Here is a 24,254-nt window from a genome sequence, read left to right as displayed (position 1 = left end):
TTAGATATCAACTTTTACACCCTAAAAAACACATCCTAAATAAAAAAAACCCAAATCTTTGAGCTTTTTCCCACCAAGTGAAATTCAAGGAGAAAGATGAACAATGTCCACGAAAAGGGTGGATATCAGGTGCGTCAAAAGATTCACATAAAAAGGGTATATTTTCACAGTCGGCCACTGTATGTGCGTAATGTGAATAGGGTGTCAAATTCATGTAAAATTGGTGTAAAAGGGTATGTTTTTGGAGCTCTTATGTACTTAAATAGTTTTGCCAAGTTTAGGATTTTATGCTTTTTCCTTCATTCTGGAAAAATGTTAAACAAATCTCCTGAAATAAATCCTCACCCTCAAACTCGCTGAAACTATATAAAGCCTGCAGTATGAAAGAGCTCCTGAAGGCAGCAGATTCGTATTTAGGGTTAAAAGCACCTGTTTCTGTGTGTTTACTTGTTTAAGGGTAATAATTGCATCAATTACTTGTTTAGGGTTGGGGAAAAATCAACTACTTGTTTAGGGTAGGAAATCGGGCTACTTATACTTGTTTAGGGGTTCAAATTTCAGTTGCAGAAATACTTGTTTAGGGTGCTTTTTGTGAGTCCATGGACATACCTGATACCCCCCTTTCAGTGGCCCCCATAAGGTGGAATAAACAGTACATGTGCCATTTATTCAAAGGTGTTCCATTTACCTAAGGAATTATGAAAAAAAAAAGTTTTGAATCAATTCAGTAACAGGATCAGGTTTTTTGTAATCACAGTTTTCATACTTTATATCAAAATACTGGCAAGTTGGTATTATCTGTGGGTGTCAAAATTAAATGTCTGTATACCCCTGTATGTATCATGCATGTAATATGTTGGTTCAATTCATGTGTCTACTCAGTACCTCGTCTTGTTGCGTGCTTGCATCCCATATTAACATTTCTTTTTGTTTGGATTTTTTTTCCTCTTCTCTGTTTCTTCTTGTTTCAGTGACAAATTTACTAGATTTTGCCAGTGGAAGAATATAGAACTAGATATAAATGTAAGTGTTAACAAAATGATTGATAATATGGCTGTTATATCTCTGATTCTCTTGCAGTGACAAATTTACTAGATTTTGCCAGTGGAAGAATGTAGAACTTAATATAAATGTAAGTAAAAGCTAAGGTTGGCTGCTATTATGGTGACACAACCAGTTCTCTTTTTAGTCTCTTCTCTTCAGTCTTACTGCATGATACCTTTACAGTATGTAGGCCTACTTGTAACTTTTTTTCAGTAGACATACCTTGTACATATTCTATGATCCGCTAGTAGTAGGCAGGACTAATAACGTGATGGATTAACCCCGGGATTAACCCTAACGTCTGAAGGGCTTTTTGGCGAGTAGAAGGGAAAGGAGGAAGGAATAAAGAGTTTGCTCTGGGTGGGATTCAAACCCCAGATCCCTTGCATGCTAAGCAATAGGTCGCTGACACTTAGCCATGGGTCTTTCGCTGGCCGGGCCAAGGAAAACGTGCCTATATTTTGCTCAGGCCGGTTAGGGTTAATATAGAATAGCGAATACACAGCTGGGTGCGGCATCTACAGGAATTTGCTGTACTTTGTGTATTGTGTGGCTGACGCGTGCCTTTATGAATTTAAGCAGGAGTAAGTTCAGACTTAATTGATGCATGCAATAACAAAAAACAAATGATTCTTGGCCATTATGAGGTTAATCTGTGTAAAACTGTACGGAATTAGTCTAGCACAGAAACCTTCTATGGAAGGATTTCACAGCTTTATTCTGTAAGCTGGTTAATTCCTCAATTCAGTCTACACCAGTGTAACTCATGAATATCTTACATCAAGGATTACACCATATTATGGATACACCTAATAGCCTATTACGAGCTGATCATAGTATAGTCAATTTAGTTGACATCTCTTTTGAGGCACACCATAATAATATACCTGTACATTGTGACTATAATAAGTCAACTTTCTTCTTCTACTCTCCATCCTGGTTGCATTTAAAAACTGTGTACACACAGTAGCCAAATTTGGGTTATTCCAGTTGAAATCCATACATCCCTAAGGAAGACACAACCTTAATCTTCAGAATTTCAAATGGGTCACCTGAATGGGTAACTCCATTTGAAATCCACACCCCCTGTGTGGGAGATTAAGGTTATGTCTTCCATAGGGTGTATGGATTTCAAATGGAATAGCCTAATATGTAGAAATTTCAGATAAAGACCTTGTAGATAGTCTAGATATTGTCAACAGTTTAAATATCTTTGATGCACTCTGTATTACTTTTTGTGTCAGCTTCAGTATGAAAATTCTTGAATATTTCATGGTATTTCCCAGTATGACCTTACTGGTATTTATTTTACCAAGAATTACTGATCCGGTATTTCACACCCTGTTTTAATTAGTCCACACTTATTATTATGAAACATGATCTTCATCTGTGGTGTTGTCTTTTTTAAAGGCAGTTCTTGTTTTGATATGATCTGAACCAAGCAAGCCAAAGGTGATAAGTTTGAAATTGAGATAGGAAAAAGCAGGGGGCAAAAACAATCAAAGTAAAATACATGTAGGCATTGTTTTGTGAGGATGGTTCAGTTAAATGGTCATAGCTTTTACCCCACACCACTGTGGCCCGTGTTTGATCCCCTAAGTGAGCTTGGTTGCTAATCCTTGCAAGTTTGTCCCCAGGATGCGGGTTTCTCTCCTGCCTTTCAAAATGGCACCTCCTCCTAGGTTTGCCCCATTAAGTTATTCACTGGCGTAGTGCACGTTAGAATATGACCGTTGCCAGGTCAACCGGCTCACGCTTTCTTTGGAACGAACCACTGATTGAAATGATCACAACACAAAGCCTATATGGCATATCATAATTTGGAACAGGTGTATGAGCCCAGGCTTGAACCAGTAACCAATGGTTACTAACGTGCACTATGACAGCGAATAGCTGCATGAAATCGTGCTTCACAACAGCGCGCTTGGGATCCACTTGGTGGATCATAGTTTCTTGTTATAAATCCTTATATACTTACTTATTGTAACTGTTAGTATACACTACAAGATTACTATTGTGGCCGCCTGCACAGTAAGGCAGTGACTCAAGCCCGGATATTCGGGTACCCGCCTGTTTTTTCCCTACCCGGATACAAATTCCATTTACGGATTACCCGAATTAAAAAAAAAAAAAATTCGGTTTTGCAGGGTCTCTGGACCTAGACCTAAATGCTAGGATCATGGTTGACCTAAAAAAAAAAAATTAAAAAAAAAATTGAATTTTGCACATTGTTTTGTAATTTTAATATGAAAATTGATACATAGTTTTCATGTCATACTCTATTAATGATATCAAAATGCATTCAAATTCAATGCATTTTGATATCATTAATAGAGTATGACATGAAAACTATGTATCAATTTTCATATTAAAATTACAAAACAATGTGCAAAATTCAATTTTTTTTTTAAGGTCAACCATGATCCTAGCATTTAGGTCTAGGTCCAGAAACACTAAAACCGAATTTTTTTTTTTTTTTTTTTGCAATTTGGTGCCGGTTACCCGCCTGAAATTTACCTCGGGTACCGAATACGTCATTACCCGATAGGTCACAGCCTTACTGCACAGGCACACTGTCGCCTAGGTACCTGACTGGTACACACTAACAATGCTGCAACTGCACAGGACCTACCAGCAGTGGTACTGCACTGGTACTATACTGGTAATGCACAGTACTAGTACCTTGGTGAGAACTTGGTGATGGTGTACATGTGCACGCAACCCCAATAGGAATCTTGTAGTGTATATAACCAAGTATGCTTGATTTCAGCACTTTGTTACTGTGCACATTATTGATGGTATTAGATAAGTGTTCAAAATTGTCTCCTTTGGTGTGGTTAGATCAGATTGTGTCAGATATTATAGTTGATCCACAACTAAGTTCCCCCCAACAACTTTTGAAATGCATAGAAAAAGTATTTTACGAAATGTAATAATGTAAAATGGTATGTGTAGTCTCATCTGTTTTACACATGTATAAAATTTGTAGCTTCGCACATCCTTGCATTCAGTCATAGTGGTTCATTATGTAAAAAAGGGGTTGTTTTGAAACTTGTAACCGAGTCCATAGCAGTTAGGGTTTCATTAACAAACACTGGTATAGGCCTGGCCTACTGTATTGTTTGAGAGTTGACTTGTATGGACTCGGATGCAACTTTTAAAACGGCATCTTTTTTACATTACATAAAATATTTGTCAATTTATTTCAAAAAGGGTTAGGGGGAACTTATCAGGTTTGTGGATCCTATACATCATTGTGACAAATTTAATGTAACTGGTTTACAATTGCGTTGGTCTTCTTACATGTACCATGTGAGTTTAAAGAAGTGTTTACACAGTAGCCATTATGTCACGACTCAGATAGACCTAAACATTGTAACTACAGTAGAAATTTCAATTGAATGAGCACAGCTGGACTTAATGTGATAATGTGATGACCAACATCACACAATCAAGTATGGTAGAGCCAAGTCTATCATATTGTCACAAACCCCTCACGGAATATCCTGCGCCTCCTCGAGCCACTTCCGGTCCTGCAGGGACTCGAACCCACGACCCTGGGTTTAAGAGGCGAGCGCGCTAGCGTATAGACCAAAAGAGGACTTCCCCTTCAGGTCTATAACACTAACGCACTTATACCTCCGTGACAATATTCTAACTTCTTTGGTGCAGCTACATTTTTGGCTATTTCAGTTGAAATTCATATACCTATGGAAGACACACCTGTGGAAGACATGATCTTCATCTTCCACACACAGTGTGAATTTCAAATAAGGTTACCTGAATGGATGTCTCCATTTGAAATCAACACCCCTGTGTGGGAGATTAATGTCATGTCTTCCATAGGGGGTGTATGTGTTTCAACTGGAATAGCTGATGCTCAGTACACTCTCTATAAATCTGCACACTATCTCTTTTGCTTCTATTCTAACAACTTTTCAGCACAATATGAGGATCCATTATGTCATATTTTCTTGACACCAATTCCATTACCTCAGATGTAACCCATAATAAGTCAAGTAGATATATAATTATCTTGATGCAGAGATGATGTTGGTAAATCGCAAATAGCTTAACACTGCATCATAAATAATATCTACAGTAAGGGGTGGAGGGTGAGGGTCAATCTGTGATAGAGTGGATATAGCTCAAGGAGTGAAGGGAAATAAAACTCAAATGTGTGTGTCCACACATTGTGTATGAAATAGGTGAATAAATGGGTATCACTTGTTGCTTAAGAAATCCCCACAGGGGAGTGCATTAGACGCATCAACATCTTAGTAGGCACACATTATTTTGTACAATTTCACTTGAGACAAGTGATACACATTTATTAACCTACATTGTATGATTAAAGAGGGACTCCGTAAATCATAACATTATGCCTTATATGTTAGAAATATAATTATCAAGCACGAATCACATTGTTTTATTTAAAACAAACTCATATTGACCAAAAAACGAATAAAAACAGTCGGGTCTCAACACGTGATATTCAAAATTCCTGCGCCGAAATTGTCTAAGTGCAATGACGTAATGGTTATTTGTGTTCAATTGTCGTCAGTCTTCATTGTATTACTGGGACGTCATTGCACTCGGCGCCCGGGAATTTTGAATATCGCGTGTTTCGTTTTTATGGTCACTATGAGTTTGTTTTAAATAAAACCATGTGATTCGTGCTTGATAATTATTTTTCTAACATATAAGGAATAATGTTGTGATTGCCGGAGACTTCCTTTAAGTGGTAGTGCACACACAGAATCTACCATTTTGTTCCTTGGTATGTCGATTCGGACATTTGAGAACTGGAATAAAATGCATTATTACCAGAGTCTAGTAAGGAATAGAACTCATAAGGTTTGTGTGTGTGTTTCCATAGTAGATAGTAAGAACAGCTTAGAACGCAAAGTTTGTGTGGCAGTCCAAGTTTCCCGCTGGGTACATGTGTGTGTGGGGGGGGGGGTAAGTTTATGTATGTGGGCACATACTGCATTGGAAATCACCAGCGTTCGAAATTTTGGTTGTCCGGTTGCCCGGGACAACTAAAAATGTCACCGGACAACCAAAAATACTGATTCGGTTGTCCGCCGGACAACCATAAATCTGTAGCCAAAACTCACCTTGTATGTGTATCTTTTAGCCGATATGGTAATATTCCAAGTACAGACAACCAAAAACTTAGACGGACAACCAGAAATTGTAACCTGGTTGTCCGTGGGACAACCATTTATTTTTCCTTAATTCGAACACTGGAAATCACCCTTGAAACCAAGGGAGGATGCCCGATTTTCTTAAAACAATATGAATATCGGCAAATACATAATCTTACAGCTATCACCGCATTTGCAGTACGTTGCCGCACTGCATCGTACTGCGAACTACTGCATTGCGTCATCGCAATAGTTAAATACATTTTAACTTGGAAATGCAACAAGTTGCGTTGAGTTGCGCAAAAAGTAATTGATATATCGGCATCGCAAAGCAACGTATCGCAAATGCGGTGGTAGTATGAACGGACCTTTACGATCCCTTGAAAATGGAAGAATTTCACAACAGCCAACTTCTTACAAATGTAAGATGAATGTTCTCAGTCATCCAGTTGTAGTAACATGAAATTTGAAATTAAATCAAAATACTGGACTTACCTATTTTTAGCAATGCTATGTTGCGTGTGATACCATCACACTTCATCAGGCAACTGACCCGCCAAATTTCAGTAGACCTGTGCGTTATGTATCTTGTGAAACTTCTTATTGAATACAAAATAAGATATCCATGAGAACAGATGTTGTCTGATATGTAGACATTTGATAGGATGATGTGCAAAATGAGTCCTATCTAATAATGTGTCAAGCAAAAACAATATCCATTAATTGCTTTTCCTTGCCAATTTTACAAGCTACAATGGTGGACATTTCATAAAACTGTATACATTCCCTGAGATATTAATGTTTTAATTTTGTCAAAAAATAATTAACTAAGAACTTAATCACCCCCTTTTATATCAGAAAATCAGTTATACCACAAACCAATAATTAAAAACAATGGATGTCCTAACAATTAATGTACTTTGTGAATTTGCAAAATGTTTTTATGAAGTAGCGAGTTTATTATAAATGCAAAAGCAATTGCCGTCACTTTTCAAAAGTGATGCATAACACAAGGCGATCTAGTACAAATTCATCTTTAAAAGTCTTCATATTTAATGAGAGCATAAACTATGCTCCATTTCATAATTTTAGTAGAATTGGAGCAATGACACATACTATTTAATGTGGCCTGTTACGACTTGGCTGGTAAACAGTGCGCAGCTAGCCCATGATTCAAAATGGTTGGATACATACGCCAACCAATTTAATCATATTTGTGTCAGTCTTCATACGATCCTTAATAAATTATGTAGTTTTAATGATTAGAGATGCATCCTGTCATTTATACTAGTTATTAACTATGGTATGAAATTCACAGTCATTAAATTCAATTTATGAATCTAATGTAATGTAACCTTTTGCAAGTTATACGTATGTGTGATACCCGACACGTAAACCTGAAACCACATGATAATCATGGATTGGAATCTAAGTGTGCAATCAACACGTAATAAAATAATTATTATAGTATGAGAGTATGGTAGTTTATTTCACTGTGAATTTGACAACCATAGGTGGCAGAAGCGGGAGGGGGAGCACTGGTCCAATAGTTGCCAAAATTTGCCATCATTTTGGGCTAAAATTGGCCAAAATTGAAAATCGTCACAAAATATGCTCATCCCCAAAATGTTAATACTTCCGCCACTACTGTTGACAGTTTGAGTAACTTCCTTAAACTTTGGACTATCAGAAGTGGTGAGCACTTTGACCTATTAATGGGCTATTCCATCTGAAATCCATACACCCCCATACACACACATAACCTTAATCTCCCACACTGGGAGTGTGAATTATAAATGGAGCCACTCATTCAGGTAACCCTATTTGAGATTTAGGTCATATATTCCATAGGGGGTGTATGGATGTTAACTGGAATGGCCCAATACAATGTAGTAGGAAGCACTTTGGGAGCACATCAGTTCCTCTTAAGCCTCCAGCATACTTTCCTGCCGCTTGTCGCTGCTTGCAAGCGGCAGGGCATTCAACCAATGACAAGCCTTGATTGTGTCCGTTTGTCGGCAATACGCGTGCGCCACGCCGCTCAGCGGCAAGCGGCAGGGTAGTATGAAACCAGCATTACTCTAGTCCTGCCCTCTAAAGTAGATGCAGTATCTACATACACAGTGCAAAACAGATACTGTCTTCTTACTCAGGAGACAGGTGTTTTGCACCACAGTTTTCAGCACAGGTCTTCAGCGGTCTGCCAATTTTGCACAGTTTATGGCGTATACGGAAGTGGGGTTCTGATTGGCTAATTGTATCGCGTCATCATCACGCATCTCATTCGCTGGTCAAGCTGCATAGCATCGTGTGATCTAGTTCTTTTTACGGGGTAATCAGACGGGTACTGCTGAAGTAATTTGCTGAATAGTATATTCCAGTGGCAGCACCAAGATTTTTTTTGGGGGAAGTGAATTTTTTTTGGGGGGGTGGCAAAATCAACAGTTTTTGTAATTTTGGGTTTTACTGGGGAAACAGGAGGGTGGAGAGTTCTGACTGGGGGAAACAGGGGGAGGGGAGAGAGTTCTGGCTACCCCCACCCCCCTGGTGCCACCACTGCACTAGTCTAATCACAAAGTCAAAATTATGTATCTGCACTTTCATAAACATACTACCAGGTACTACAATTTGAATTGGGAATCAAATATTTTGTAAAATGACAAAATATTTTTGAAAGTATATACTTTTCAGCAACTGGCATGATTAACTCGGTGCTTACAAAATGTATATCATTTTGGTTTGTGCTAATATGATAATACTACACACTACAATGTACTAGAAAACTTCTACATTGGTGATGTCCATGCCTCGATCGTTTATTGTGCAAAAAAATGAGATCATGCTAAGGTCATGTGATGCCACTCGGCTTTATTTAGCGAATGAGGTGCTAACTCTTTATGGCGTGATTCAGTCAGCCAATCAGAACCCATTATTTTATTTATGCATTGCACGTACTACACCGGTGAAAAAAAGTTCCAATGTTGTCCGATAACTAATGTCATAGTAATAATATTTATTTGAATTACTTGCAAAACAGTACACAATATATACATACAAATGACACAATCATACGAGAAGTAATGTATAAATGTGGAGCAACATTACAAAATAAAAGAGGTAGGCTGTAAGGCCAATCATGCAAGTTTACCAAGAAAAGTGTTCTCTGCAGTACCAATTTCTCAGGATTTTTCCTGATTTCAGATTTTTCCTCTTTCACTAGTCACAAGTATTGGGAAATGCCATTTTCAGGATTTTGCACTTCTGACATTGATAATGAAAAGCAAGAAAATAAAAACCTTGCAATTATAGTTGCAAAAAATATTCAAGGTGTAGTTATAAAGATGTAGTCATATTTATGGTAAATTAAGATGGTTATTACATAAGAAAGTAATGTTATCCTTATCTTAAAGGGGCATTTCATGATCCATAGCCCATCCCCCACTTACTCCAAAAGAGATTCGGCCAATTCGTATTTTCTAGTTGGCAGATGGAAATGCCCACACAGTCACAGTGGCCTGTGGGCCAGGGCACTGTAATACATGCAATTTTATGTAACTCACAAATAATTTCTGAATCGGCTGAAATTTTGAAAATAAGCTTTTTCATGTATAGGGTGATTTCAAGAAAGGTCACTAGTTCAAATCTGCCTCCAGAAGACATGCTGCTACATAAAGCACAAATGAAATCCTCAGTTGAAGTGATACTGATTGACTCATTTGCTTTGTTCCATGCATCTTGTTTTCTGGAGGCAGATTTAAACTATGACCTTTTGTGAAATCGCCCTACATCAATTAAATCATACATACACTAAAACGAAGATGCTAGAATCACAACAAAATGCCCTTTAAAGGGGCACTTCGTGATCCACAGCCTCATCCCCCCACTTTTCTCAAAAAAAGTTGAGATTTTTATATCACTGGAAACCTTTGGCTACATAATGTTTATGTACAAAATATTTCTTGCAGATTAATTCGTTTTGCAAAGATATCGTGAAATTTGAATTTCGTTCTGGTGCACCAGAACGAAATTACAACGCACTGTCTATGGAGCAGTGTAATGCACATAATCATGCATAACTCGCATAACGCATAAAATCGGAATCAACTGAAATTTTGGGAATAGGCTTTTTTCGTGGATATGTACTGAAAAATGTCATAAAAAGAGGATGCTAGGATCACGAAACACTCCTTTAATATGATTTTCTTAACTAATAGCTATATATGTTTAAAGCACCAACGAGTTTGATGCAGGACATCACAGAGATCATGTTTACATTTCTGACCTGGAAGAGTCAAACAATTTGTACTTTCAATTTAAGAGAAGTTTTAAGCTATTTAACAACATTTACGTTTTTGCCTGGATAATGTCGGAGCAAACATACTCCATCATCAGTGGTGTGATACTGGTGAATGACCTGTACTTTTTCCCGGACATTGACAGTTTCCTATTTTGACCTTTTGGCCGGTGTTTCTAGAAGCAAAGTGTCATAGATTTTGGGAAGTTCTTGTCCTCAGTCCTTATTAACTTTTACTTTGCTATAAATTTGTTCTTACTTTATATTTCTGTCTCTTTTTGTGTTCTTGTGTTTTTAGTTAACAATGAATGACTTCAGTGTACACAGAATAATAGGCAGAGGGGGCTTTGGTGAAGTCTACGGCTGTCGTAAAGCAGACACAGGCAAAATGTAAGTACAATCTCATGATACAATCCAGCCTCACTTATCCGGACCTCTTTTATCCCTGTTATCCGGACAAATTATCTTCAAAGGGAAATGTGTTTTTCTTTGTCATAATACAGATTTGTTGTGGTCTTAGTCTTTGAGTTATAATGCCAGTATCATTTGTAAAGTTATAGATAATTAATCCAGTAGTTCAAACATTATTTTGTAAATAAAAGCTGATATACTGGATTAGAATTATAACTAGAATTTTCAAAATCATGGGACTTAATCAGGAATCTGATTGATGATGGTGTGATGTCTAAAATTAGTTTTAGAATGTTCTCACAGTTGTGACAGAAATTTAATTAAACATTTGTCAATAATCAGTTTGTTTTTAAAGCATTAACTAATTTATGTTCTGGTTATTACTGCCACTCCCTCTCCATTACCTTGAGAAAATATCCAAGAAAAACAATTTCCACACAGCCATGCACTCATAGGCTAAAGAGATACAAATAAACTCCAAATACTGTATACGCTGAAATTTTTGCGGTGGTTTTATTTTCGCGAAATTCACAGATTAATATGTGCCCACAAAAATATTAACCCGCGAATACGTTAAAATGAAGAAATTTCTTATGTATTTTATTATAAGTTGCCAACAACCGAAAATTTAACATCTCGCGAAAATTGTCAGTGAATACTTGAAACCGCGAAAATATATGTACACGAAAATATTGCCATATACAGTAGTCAGTCTCAGCATCACCCGATAATGAGGGCTGATCATTCTATGAAGTGCGACGGGAGAAACTACTCTGCATAATACCGCATATTTTTGTGTTCGTTCGCGAAGACACCCAATGCTCTATCGTGTATTTATGAAGGCACCCAATGGTGGTGTGATTGTTAGACACACACAATCGAACGATCAACCGTCATTGATATGCGAAAATTCACAACATACAATGCACAGGGACTTTGACTGTTGGAAAATAGTCTTTATTAGTCTGTGGATGCACTAATCAATTTGTTTTTAAAGCATTTACTGATTAATGTAATTGTTATTAATGGTCAAGTTTCACACCTCTTCTTCCTACTGACACACCCTCTTCACCTTCGGAAAAAGATTTTGAAGAGACAAAGATGTTAACGCAATTGAGATGCAAATTACAATATAAATTTGTCAATAAGCAATTTGGAACGGATTATTAATTAATGTTATTGTTATTGAACGATAACAATAACATGGAATATGTTATTATTAAATAATGTTATTATTTATCACATTGAATACTCTTTGAATAGTAAGTTAATCAATATTTGATGTAACCATGGTAACTGCCACTCCCTCTCCTTGAGATGAAGATATCTAACAAAAACAAATTAATGGTGTTTCCACATTAGAGATGAAAATTAAATAGTAAAGTTGTCTAAGTGCCAAAATGTACTGTTGATATTGGCCTGTGACCACTCGTTTCAAAATAAAGAAAATATTAAGGAATTAATAATTAAAAAGTTACCTTGTGCATTTAAAAAACATCTTGAACAGTAAACTAAGAATTTAATGTGAAGGGCCTATAATCATTTTGTTAATTAATACTATACAATTCATTATTATTTTTCATGTTTCAAGTATTTTTAGGCCAAATGTTACCCTAAAAATAGCACAAAATGCAGTAAAATAGTCCAAATCCTTTTATTTTATCACTTGTTTAAAAATTTCAATCATAATATATTATTCTGTATGACAATGAGACTGCTGATTTGCAGATTATTTACATAATGAATTATAAAAGTTATAGAAGCTTAAAGTCCAAGTTTTGCAATGATATAACCACTTCCTGGTTTTTACCAGGGGGTTGACAGTGAAACGCGGATTCGCCAAATTTGCACGCTACGGAATGCTGTACAGAAGTTGCTGTGAATCACAAAATTTGACACACGTATGGGGGCCGCCATAGGGTGCTAATGGGTGCTAACAGGGCGCCGGGGTGCTATCGAGCTCGTCCGTTAGCACCCCCGCTACCATGACTACGCGTACAATTACGTGTTCCCAACTGTCAATCATTGGGAGTCAATCACCTCGAGCTTGACAACAATGATCTAACTAGACTATTGCCAAGTCTTACGTGTAGGTGTGTAACTTAGGGTTAATTTTTGTGTTTGAAACAGTATTTTCTTGTATATCTTGGCCAGGATAGCGGGATTGTTGGTCGATTGGATGTAATCAATAACAATTAGTTCATGGATGCGCTAAAAATGTCATTAAAATATTAAAAATAGCTGTTCAACATTTGAAAAAATACACTGTAGCAGGCTTGAAAAAGTCTAACTTTGGATGCAGCAAGCCGTGATTTTTACGGGTAATTTTATTACTTGAACGCGGAGCACGGACGCGATGCAGCCGGTAGAAGTCGCGGTAGTGTTCCAGGGCTACGTGATGGCAGGATAATGGCGGCTTCCATACCTGTATATATTATTTGACTAGGAGTCTTATCCCAACTTTCCTTATCCCTGTTTTTACCCACCCAGTAAGTATATATGAACACAGAAAGTAATCACCATGGACCACAATGGTCTCATCCCAATGGTATAGTTCAATAACGTCAATTAAACCATCATAGTGCAAATTTTGACCTCAAGGTGCAGAGTATGAGTTTCTGTACTCAAATTTTCAAAGGTCATTCAGTGAATGTACAAATGTATTGGGGTTAAAGAACTGTGCCCTGATAGATGAGCATGTTGTGTATCCTAGTGAATAAGATACCTCCACACTAGTCAAATCTACCACTTTAATATGCTTATTATTTTTCCTGTTTAATGCGTTTTGAAATCCTTGAAATTGTTTGAAATTAGAATATGTTCATCAGTACTTGATGTGCCACTCCCTTTCCTTATAATGAAGATATCCAAAGATAGTGCCTATACATTAGATAAGAATTAAATTAAAGCATTGTGACACATATTAATCACTCTTACAAGTAAACTGATTGATATTATTGTTATTTTTTCCTGATCATACATACACGCTATATAACAGCACGTGTGATTGATCGAAAGCTGGGCATAAACAATAATGTTTGTGAAAAGGTGATATAGATAGATGTTCAAAGTACACTGCTGAACAGTGGTGCACCTGAAAAAACAGGCGGAAATTCCCAAATCCAATCCAATGGCTGGTGGCCCGCATGTGCAATCTTGGGGTAGGGATGTTACTTGATGAAATTGGCCCTTTGGACATAAACAACCGTGTAGTCATGAAAATATATGAATGAACCCCTAATTTCACACCACCTTAAATCCAGTTCCTATAATATTAAGCAAATTCATTTGCAAGGAGAGATTGCTTATATTGCTTTCCATTGTTCTTTGCCCTGCAGTGTTTGTATGCATCGTAGTTTGCTCAGGGCACATGCATTTCAAATCGCTCACCACATTTCTTATAGTACAAGAAAGCCATTGAACAGTGTTGCAGTTCGTTCAAACATATCGATAGACCAGTCCCTTGCCTTTGTTGATAAACAAATATGTCAAGTAGTCTATACCTACAAAACTTTAAACAGTAGTTAATCAATCTACACCCCAGCACCCCAATGGCAGCTACCATACATGCTCCAAATTTTGTGATTTGCTGCGGTTTCTTTTCAGGATCCTTAGCGTGTTCGCAGTCAGGGGCTTGGTGTAATGTTGTCTAATGTTAATACTTGTAAACATCTTTTGTTCTACTTAATATATAGGGCCCTGAAAGATAGATTGACAATATTTCTAATCCGTGCTTTATATTTTTGATTAGATGACATATTACAAATGTTTTTACAAATCATTATACAGTATACCATATCCTGTATATTAACAATAGCAGGTGATAATGGGTGCAATTATCTATTTATGAAGTCGAGAATAGTTGGCACATGTTTAGGTGTTCAAAAGAATGACAGATTGCGGCGAGTAAAGAGCATGTAATTTTGCTATTGTTTAAAGGGTAGCAAATTGTTTCCTTTGACGTGTGGCGTATTGGCGCATTCCAAATGGCGCACGGCGGCCAGTTATATAAAAAAAATATATATATATATATAATTTCGTAACTTGATTATGTCATGGAGAGCCATCCTACGCCATATAATTTAAAAGGATAAAATCCAGGAGCTGTAGGGAGCCATGCAGAAAAAAAGTTCAAACTATAGTGTTTCTCGTTTCAAGTTGAGAAACGCCATGTTGGATTTCGCAATGGCAGATTCTAATTGGTCGTTTACGCAGATCGCAGTAGCAGATTATGATTGGTGCGTTTACGCAGTTGCGATGATGGCATCCCATTAAAAAGCGCCTTTTTTGTGTGTGTATATGCCCCGCGAGACAGACTATATAGTATTGTAGTTCTATTCACATACATATCAGCCCTTCGCAAGGTTACTACTTCAATCAGTCAATCAGTTACATTTATTTACATTTATGCCATAGCGCCAAATTCATTCTGAAAGATTCAACATGCTCATTAGCTCAAAAATTACTGCTGATAAGCATCCTGAAATATGTGGCTCTTCAGGAGCTACTTAAACTTTTTCAAGTACAATTGTTTTATTTGACCTGGACAGGTTGTTTATTCCACAATCTGGGAGCACAGGCAGCAAAAGCTTGGTCACCAAAAGAGAGACACTGAGTTCTTGGCTCAATATGATGATCTAAGCTGCCTTTGAGTAACTCAAATTTGAAGCATTTCCATGGGAAATTTTCAGCATGGGCCTTTTAAGTGTCGGGTTGGGGGTGTTGGAGGGTTAACCGCTGTGCCACATCTCCCCCTATTAGTTTGTCTGCCTTTAGGGAAGTGTATTCTTTTACTAATTGCATTATTGTCTCCATTTGTTCTTAATTCCTAGGTATGCCATGAAATGCTTGGATAAGAAAAGAATCAAGTTGAAACAAGGAGAAACACTTGCACTCAATGAACGCATCATGTTATCTCTAGTCAGTGAGGTAAGTACACCCCGACACTCTTGTAAATGCTGCCAAGTGTGGGTTTTTCTGTGTATTCCAACTGGGGAGATTCACACACCCACATTCCAACTAGGGAGATTTTTTCAAAGACCCTGTTTTTGAGGTTATCTCCAACTGTGGAGCTCCATAGTTGCGAGCATGCTCCACAATTGGTATGTGGCAAATCATACACACCTCCACAGTTTGCACAATCAATAAGTTAACCTTTTTTAATATCACCTTACAATCAAAGTGATGATAGAAAAAAAAAAAATGTTTACCATAATGTGTGCAAGGATGTCCTCTTGCATTTGAGACCTCGTTTGTTGAAAATGGAGATACATTAAGGAAACTGTGATGAAAAAACCCAGCAGTGACTGATTTTGGTGATTTGAGGTACCAAAATTGAAGAGTGTTAAACCAGGCACAAAGAGGTGTCAGATACCACTACATTTACAGATGTGAAAAATGTCTAGAAATTTTTTGGAAAAATAGCGCAAATGGCAGGTGTTAGCTTTGGGAATCTAAAGGATCAAGATTCTTCTGGGCAGAGTCCAAAATCGCAGCAGGCTTATTTCCGAAATCCCAATAGGCAGTATTTCCATGGGTTATAGGTCAAGCAACATGATGAGAAAAGAACCTGTGCAGATTGGCAATATCCTGTGGTATTTGTCAAAGACGCCCTATGGATACAGATGCACAGAAGTGCATCTGGAGCATGCAGCGCAAGGACGAGCACACAATGCCGAATTACTGTACTCATTATAATACTAGTTATTATGGGAAAATAGCAACATGCCTTGCAGAGAGCATTCCCTAAACTGGTTCCTTAAACCCTTACATTAACATTCTTTTTTCCCCTTATTGGCCATAAGCTCAGTTGATTCAGCATTGGACTAGTAGTGCAAGGGAGGTAAAACTAATTAAAATGATCTGTATGACTGCCAAATACACCTTGTATTTTATATTTCAAAGCTGTTCATGGGCCAACCATGATTGGTCAGAGGGCAGTGGCGTAACTAGGGTTGGTAGCCCCCCGGGCAAGAAACAAAATTGGTGCCCTACCCCCCCACCCAAGAATATCTTAGACGTTGGGGTGTATTTCAATAATAAGACATCATGAAAATGAAATTGCAATCATGCTCATGCATGCCAAATGGTAGGTTCAATATTTTTTAAAGTGGGGCCGATTTGGCGTGCCCTAGTGGCCCCCCTAGTTCACCACTGTCAGGCCCACATGCCACCTATTGACAACCCCTAGACTAGCGAATGCAAGGTCTGTGCTTCAAATCTTGGATTAACATAGATTTCATTAGGATTCGTCAAGTATGAAGGATGTTTAAATGTGTATTATTAATTTGTTTGTTTGTTTCTTTTCAGGTTGACAGTCCTTTCATAGTTTGCATGACATATGCATTCCAGACCCCTGATAAGCTCTGTTTCATTCTTGACCTTATGAATGGTAAGTGGTGGATGATCATGCTCTTTTGAATGAATAGAGATGTTTTTGATTATACATGTACCTGTACCAGACTTTGAAATAACTGTGGTTCTCTTTGGTTCTACCTCATTGGGTGCAAGTGATCAAGACCCCAATTTGCTTCTTCTACAGTATATTGAAGCCCTTCAGATAGTTACTTCTATACTTGTTTACTGGTGTAATGAGAAAAAATATGAGCTTTTTTATGGATGAGGTTCTGTTCATACATACTCACGATATAACGACGTTTCTGATTGGATTTGGGCCCTTTTTTGCTGGTCATAAATTCCGTTTATGACCAGTACATGCAGGGCATAAACAAGCTGCGCCACGCAGCGTTGGAACCCAATTAACACGATCCACGATTTGCTAGTGTTGCGTACATCGCAAGATGTCACCGCGCCCATCTCACGCTGAGCGCATAAGATGACGCGTATCACGCGTTGACTCCCGGCCGTTGACCTCATGAGCCAAGCTGCTTCCAGCAAGTAGGCCTACTCATTTTCTTCCAATTTATGAAGGAAAACGGTATGGAAATGTCATTTAAACTTGTAAACCCTTATTATTTTCATCTGTATTGAATTGCTAAGAATGTTGGGTATGTATGAGCGGGGTTCATTCATAGGATTACTGAGCATGATCGCTGTTTATGCCCTTGGCTCACGCCCGGGCATAAACAGCGATCATGCCCGTAATCCTATGAATGAACCCCTAAGTCACACACCTTTAAAAGCATTCTGGCCACTTAACCCCACTTTATAAAAAACAACATATCCTATAGGTGGGCACGGACATCAAGGTGCTTAGCAACAAATTGAGCTAAATTCCCTAGCAACAAGTGAGTCAAAATAAAAACATTCCATGCACGCACTCAGCACAAGCGTCGCACACTTGATGCACAGTAGGCGCAATGTGCAGTGGCCTTTATAATTGATTTGCGCATATTGTTTTCACCAGGATTTGATTATTTTCACCGGCATGACGGAGCTCCGCTATAGATGATACCAGATTGAAATTGGAGTAACCTGTCTCCATACCCAATTAAATTGACCGATATTTTACTTTTTAATGACTCATTAAATAAATGATTTGTAAATGGTAGATATGGTATCTACAGGTATACAGAGCTGTATCAAAATATTTGGTACCCATTAGTTTTCCAGTGATTAGGCGACGAAAAAAAATCCTGTTCTACAGGCGGACGGACCTTTCAAGTAGGGTCGGTTGGTTAGGCATTTTTTGTTGTTGAAATTACACAAGAAAATCACCAAAATCACCAAATTGTTTTCCTAATTTGTTCAAAATCTGGGTCGGTCGTGCCCGTAGAACAGGGTTTTCTTTTTTCCTCGCCTTATGGTCATGACTGCTACATTAAAATGCAACATAAAATCCATACAGTTTACAGTTATAACAATCAATTGTGGTCATTTCAAGAGAATCCGATATTGCATTTGGAAGAAGCAGGCTTTTTAATACCCATCAAACCTAATGGGTACCTATTATTTTGATACAGCTTGTATTGATGATGGAAATAAAAAAGATTAGATTTGTTCTACTAGACAAGTAATTTATTTATCCACTTTTCATTTTAATGAATAGTGATGATAATGAGCCTTTTAGCTAAGCGTGACTTATTAAGACATAATATGGGATCAAGTTACAGGCATGTACGCAAAAAAATAGCTCTGGTAATTCTGCAATAGGCCTGTTGTGAATTTGTTGTTGTTGAATTATACATTTGTAACTTGAAAGGGCAATTCCTGATCCACAGCATCATCCCCCACTTTTCTCAAAAAAAGTTGAGATTTTTATACCACTGGAAACCTCTGGCTGTATACCTAATGTTTATGTACAAAAAGTTTCTTGCAGATTAATTCGTATATAGCAAAAATATTGTGAAATTTGAATTACGTTGGTACACCAGAACGAAATTACAACACATTGTCAATGGAACAGTGTAATACACATAATCATGCATAACTAAATTGGAATCAACTGAAATTTTGGGAATAAACCTTTGCGTGGATATCTACTGAAAAATGTCATAAAAAGAGGATGATTCATGATTGGTTCACAAAATACTCTTTTAAGTTACAATATCAATGATTCAAATCTCAATTTCCAATCTTTATAAGTTCCTTTTCTCATTTTGTTATCTTTCATTAAATTGAAATATATAATGCTTAAGTTTCTTTCTTCATCGTAATTTACAACTTTCTTTAGGTGGGGATTTGCATTATCACCTGACACAGCACGGCGTCTTCAACGAATCGGACGTACGGTTTTATGCATCGGAAATTATCCTGGGTCTAGAGCACATGCACTGTCGTTATGTAGTTTATCGGGATCTAAAACCTGCCAATATACTGTTGGATGAAAACGGACATGTCAGGATTTCAGATCTTGGTCTAGCCTGTGATTTTATCAAGAAGAAACCACATGCTAGTGTGTAAGTACTAACATCCTCACACCTGCTTAATTTTAGGGATCAAATCAAAACTCGACCACAGGTTCCGTCTGGTTGGAGCCAGTTTGAATGTGGTTCAACCGCAGGTCAAGTTTTGATTTGATCCCTTAATGTATAATATGTAATTTTTAAGTTGTATCGTAAAATAATTTATATTATTTACATGTATGTACAGTATTTATATGTAATTTTAAATTTGTTTTAACTTAAGAATGTTGTACTTTTTGATGCAGGGCCTCCTTGGAAATCAGTGTTTTAGCATTGAAGGGGCTACCCTGCCTAAAGAAAGAATAAATAAATAAAATAAATAAATAAATAATCTGGAAAAGATGGATGTCAACTGCTCAACAATTTTCAAAATTTCAAGCAATTTAACTAAATTTACAAGAGAAAAGAATGAGCTAGTTGTATATCCGATCCTGCTTTTTTAACATTAGAAAATGTTACGGGAGGTTGAAGATATTTGAGCCCATTTTGGTCTTATCTACCCATGTATATACCATATTGTAGCCCGTGATACCTAGTTCTGAAAAACATGTATTGTTATGTTAACATTTACTAATATGCTAAGGAAACCCCATTCTCTTTTTACTTATAAATATAAAAAAAGAGTCTTTTCTGGAAATGGTAAAGAAAAAGATTTTTTCTCCATCATGTAGCTTTTAACACAAAGGTAAATGCAACTTGATCTATGTACATGTACTTAATATGATATCCTTTTTAATCGCAAAATGCATATTTTATCAAAAGTGCCATCCCTTAACACATGTTCATCAATGACCCAATTAATCTCCAAATAAAGAAAGAGAAACACATGGTATATAGGTTATTCAGTATTATGTAAAATTTGCATAATGGACACTAGTATATTGTAGTTATCTGTAGACAGCTGTGATCTCTTCTGATACTTTTTTTACAAAGGTCATTTGACTTGGAAGTCGCCCATCTACATCAGGATTGCCAAACCCTGTGATTTGGTAGCCCAATTAGGCGACTTTTGAAGATTTTCCTGCGACTTTTGACAATTTCCTGTCCCATAGTAACCAATGGTTAAAAAAAATTGGGCGACTTTTCATCTTAAGCACCCACGACTTCTGATAGTTTCCTGGTAAAGAGAAAAATTGGGCGACTTTTCGATTATTTGACCCGCGATTCGGGCTGAAATCTTTTGGAAAGTTGATCAAAATTGAAGCATAATATAATCCCTGTAAATTATTTAAAAGTGTTTTTAAAAACTGGTCAACAACACTCCCTTAACTCACAGATTCTCAAGAAAAATCATTCTGTGCCATCAGCGGTGTAATGCTTTTGTAGACTGATTGATGATTCTCTAGTGTTTTTATATAATAATAATAATACACAGGCTTTTATATAATGCGCCAGTTCAGGTGATCACGGTGCATAAAACAATTAACAAGAAAAACAACAATTAGAAAAAAATGAAGCAACAAAAAGCAACATGAAACAACTATAATAGTGGAAAAAGGTGGGATTTGAGGCCCTTTTTGAAGACTGGAAATGAGCTGTTGGATCTTAATATGGTTTGAGGCAGACTGTTCCACATGGATGGTGCTGTAAAAAATAATGTCTTGTCAGCGGCTTATTTGAGAGTTCTGCTGTTTATCTTTGGTACTTCAAGGCGAGTGATGTTGGTGGATGAGTGCAATCCCCCACGGGCAGGAGAGTACAAAGTCAAGAGGGATGACAAATAGACTGAGGCAAGATGTTAATGTTGACAATGTCCTTTTTGTCCTTTGTGGTGAATGTCCTTTTTGGGTAGATGTCTCATTTCTATACCAAACAGCATTACTGCTGATGGGGTCTCCCCGTCAGTCCGAAACACTGTCAGTCCAAATTTTTAGGGTTAGGTTTAGGGTTAGGGTTAGGTGTTGGGTTTAGGGTTAGGCGTTAGGTTTAGTGTTAGGGTTAGTGTTAGGTAAGCTTAAAATTCGGGACTAGCGGTGCTTCAGACTGATGGGGTGTACCCCTGCTGATGATGGAGATTGGTTTTTCAGAAATATTTGGTTCAAAAAGTTGGTGTTATTGACCAGTTTTAAAAATTACTTTTGATGTCTATTCCCAATATGTAAATCTTCTCATTCTGTAAATAATTGTTCACTCTTTATATTTTTGTATGTTTTCAGGGGTACACATGGGTACATGGCACCAGAAGTACTATCCAAAGGCACAGCGTACGATTCTAGCGCCGATTGGTTTTCATTTGGTTGTATGCTCTATAAACTACTCAGAGGGTAAGTCTCAAATTTGGCTATTCCATTTGAAATCTGCTCTTCCCCTGTTGAAGATTTAGGTGCCACAGAGGGAGTATGTTTTTCAAATGGAATTGGTTAGGGCTATTTATTTTGAAACCCTTACTTCCCCACGTATATGGCTGTGCCTTTTATCTACCACAACTGGAATGAGTATTTCAAATGGAAGTTACACAGTTGTTTTTTCTATTTAAAACCCATACTCCCTCTGAAGAAGACTAGCAAAATCTTCCATAGGGGGGAGTGTGGATTCTAAATGGAATGGCCCATGATATAGGCCTAGTTATCAGGGGTGTGAGAGTTCCTCTTTTCAGCTGATTTCCTCTTTTTTTGGTACTAAAATTTACACATTTTCTTTTATTTTCAGCCCATATTTGGCATTTTTACCCTGATTCTACGCTGTTTTTCAGCGTTTTTTGTAACTTCTCTTTTTTGGTCTGTGGCCTCTCACACCCCTGAGTTATGTAGTGTAGTGACGTAGGTGCGTATTTCGCTGGTTATAGTATTCATTTGTGTACATATAGTTAATGGTGCAGTGCGTACGTGGGTTTTGTCAGCATGCTTGCATCACAACTGCAAAAAAAAGGCACTGTCGTCACTACTAAACTTCAGGCAAACAAAAGTATATACTAATATATCTCTGTGGTGAATAGGCCTTTACAGGAGGATTTAACGAAAAACATTTACATGGAACCATCAAAACATGTCCAACCACACCATATCAATATGCTGCATCAAGTAAGAGGAATCCTGTATATTAACAATCACACTATGTCGCTCAGTCTTAGAACACACTGATTCCAGTGTGTTTTTGGGTGTTTTTTTTTGTTTACTGCATCTGTCTGAACGGGAGAAAATTTGTGCTGTATGGTAGAGAGGTTCTGGTTTCATCCCATCCATCCATATTACCTGGGATGATCTTGCTCTGGATGCTGGCAGATAGGTGACTGCTAGCATTGCAGAACCAGCTGATTTGGTGGCATGCTTATCAGGTATCAAAACCTCTGTTCTGCTCAATCTTCAGTGATTACAAGTCACACTGTCTCAGTCTGCAGTTACTATGTAGCTCTCTTTCTTATATATTCATAAGGGCCAATTTTTCTATTGCATATGCTTAAAAAATGACATGTTGTGTAAGGCTATAAACACATAATGATCAAAGCACTTTTTCTTGTCTATAATTTAAAAAAAGGTTTTGTGTAACTTTTTTGCCAATATTTGGTTTGTGTATATTCTGTTGGTCGTCATGACGTCACTTGCGACGAAGGGGACACTTACCGTTGCACTCAAAAGGGAAAATCACAAAACATGCCATAAAATAAATACCTCTTGATGAAACAGTTCCAAAAGTTTGATTTCTTATCAGGGAAAAATATTTACCAAAGACAAAGCAATTTGGTATTTTCTGTGCTGAGAAAATTGACTTGAACTGAAAAAAAAAGCCCCTGTACAAACCAATAGGGATTTCGCGAGGGTGTCCCTTTTGACAGACGTGTTAAGTGTGTAAGTGCAATAGATGGAACATCCCCGACCGAGTGAACACCATTGTAATTATTTCAGCAAAACTTATTCATATAATTTTACACGAAATTAGGGTTAAGGTTAGGGTTAGTTTAGGGTTAGGATTAGGGTTATGATTAGAATTAGGATTAGGGTTAGAGTTAGGATTAGCTTACACGAAATAATTACATGAAGGATCGACCCAAAATGATCAAATGTCGGTAATCACAACTGGCATGACATTTCATTGGGAAATTTCCATGGTGTAAATGAAACAGAAAATGAACCCTGGATGCGATACACGTAGGTTATCTTGATATAGGTTGATAAGGGTGTATTGGGCTATTCCGCTTGAAATCCATACACCCACTATGAAAGATATGATCTGATTCTCTCACACAGGGAGTGGGCTCATTGACTGGTATAGCCCATTTCAATGCACCATCCCTGAAAAATATAAGATGTTCTTTTGGATAAAGTGATTGTCTGATTTATATGAGAAGCAGTAGTTTATGTCATCATACTTTTTATCTGTGGCAGCTATTACTGTGAGAGTGCAATTAGAAATGTAATTTTCAAAGCTGCTTCATGTAATATACATTCTCTTTCAACGCATACATTGATTTCCTGTATCAAGTTCCTACTGACGGGTAACCTGAACCAAAAGTGTTATTTTGACCTGATATCAGACCTTTTTTATGTTAGTATT

The 24,254-nt window shown here is 37.3% G+C and overlaps 1 protein-coding gene across 6 annotated transcripts in view; it reads left to right on the top strand.

The window, feature by feature from the left end:
* LOC140135517 (G protein-coupled receptor kinase 3-like) overlaps nt 1–24,254 on the top strand; it is a 108,254-nt gene that overhangs the window by 52,825 nt on the left and 31,175 nt on the right. For 4 of the 6 annotated variants that reach the window (XM_072157044.1, XM_072157041.1, XM_072157045.1 and 1 more), the window contains exons 7-12: nt 1,081–1,132; nt 10,787–10,878; nt 15,732–15,828; nt 17,209–17,290; nt 19,532–19,757; nt 21,920–22,027. In XM_072157044.1, the coding sequence (XP_072013145.1) occupies nt 1,081–1,132; nt 10,787–10,878; nt 15,732–15,828; nt 17,209–17,290; nt 19,532–19,757; nt 21,920–22,027 (657 nt within the window). Of the gene's footprint in view, nt 1–971; nt 1,024–1,080; nt 1,133–10,786; nt 10,879–15,731; nt 15,829–17,208; nt 17,291–19,531; nt 19,758–21,919; nt 22,028–24,254 lie in introns of all 6 variants that reach the window. The other 2 variants (XM_072157043.1, XM_072157046.1) reach the window with 1 other exon arrangement.

Source organism: Amphiura filiformis, chromosome 16 (genome assembly GCF_039555335.1).
Source record: "Amphiura filiformis chromosome 16, Afil_fr2py, whole genome shotgun sequence".
NCBI classification, from domain to species: Eukaryota; Metazoa; Echinodermata; class Ophiuroidea; order Amphilepidida; family Amphiuridae; genus Amphiura; species Amphiura filiformis.
Note: the sequence above shows the minus strand (reverse complement) of the source record. Positions and strands in the feature narration are given on the sequence as shown.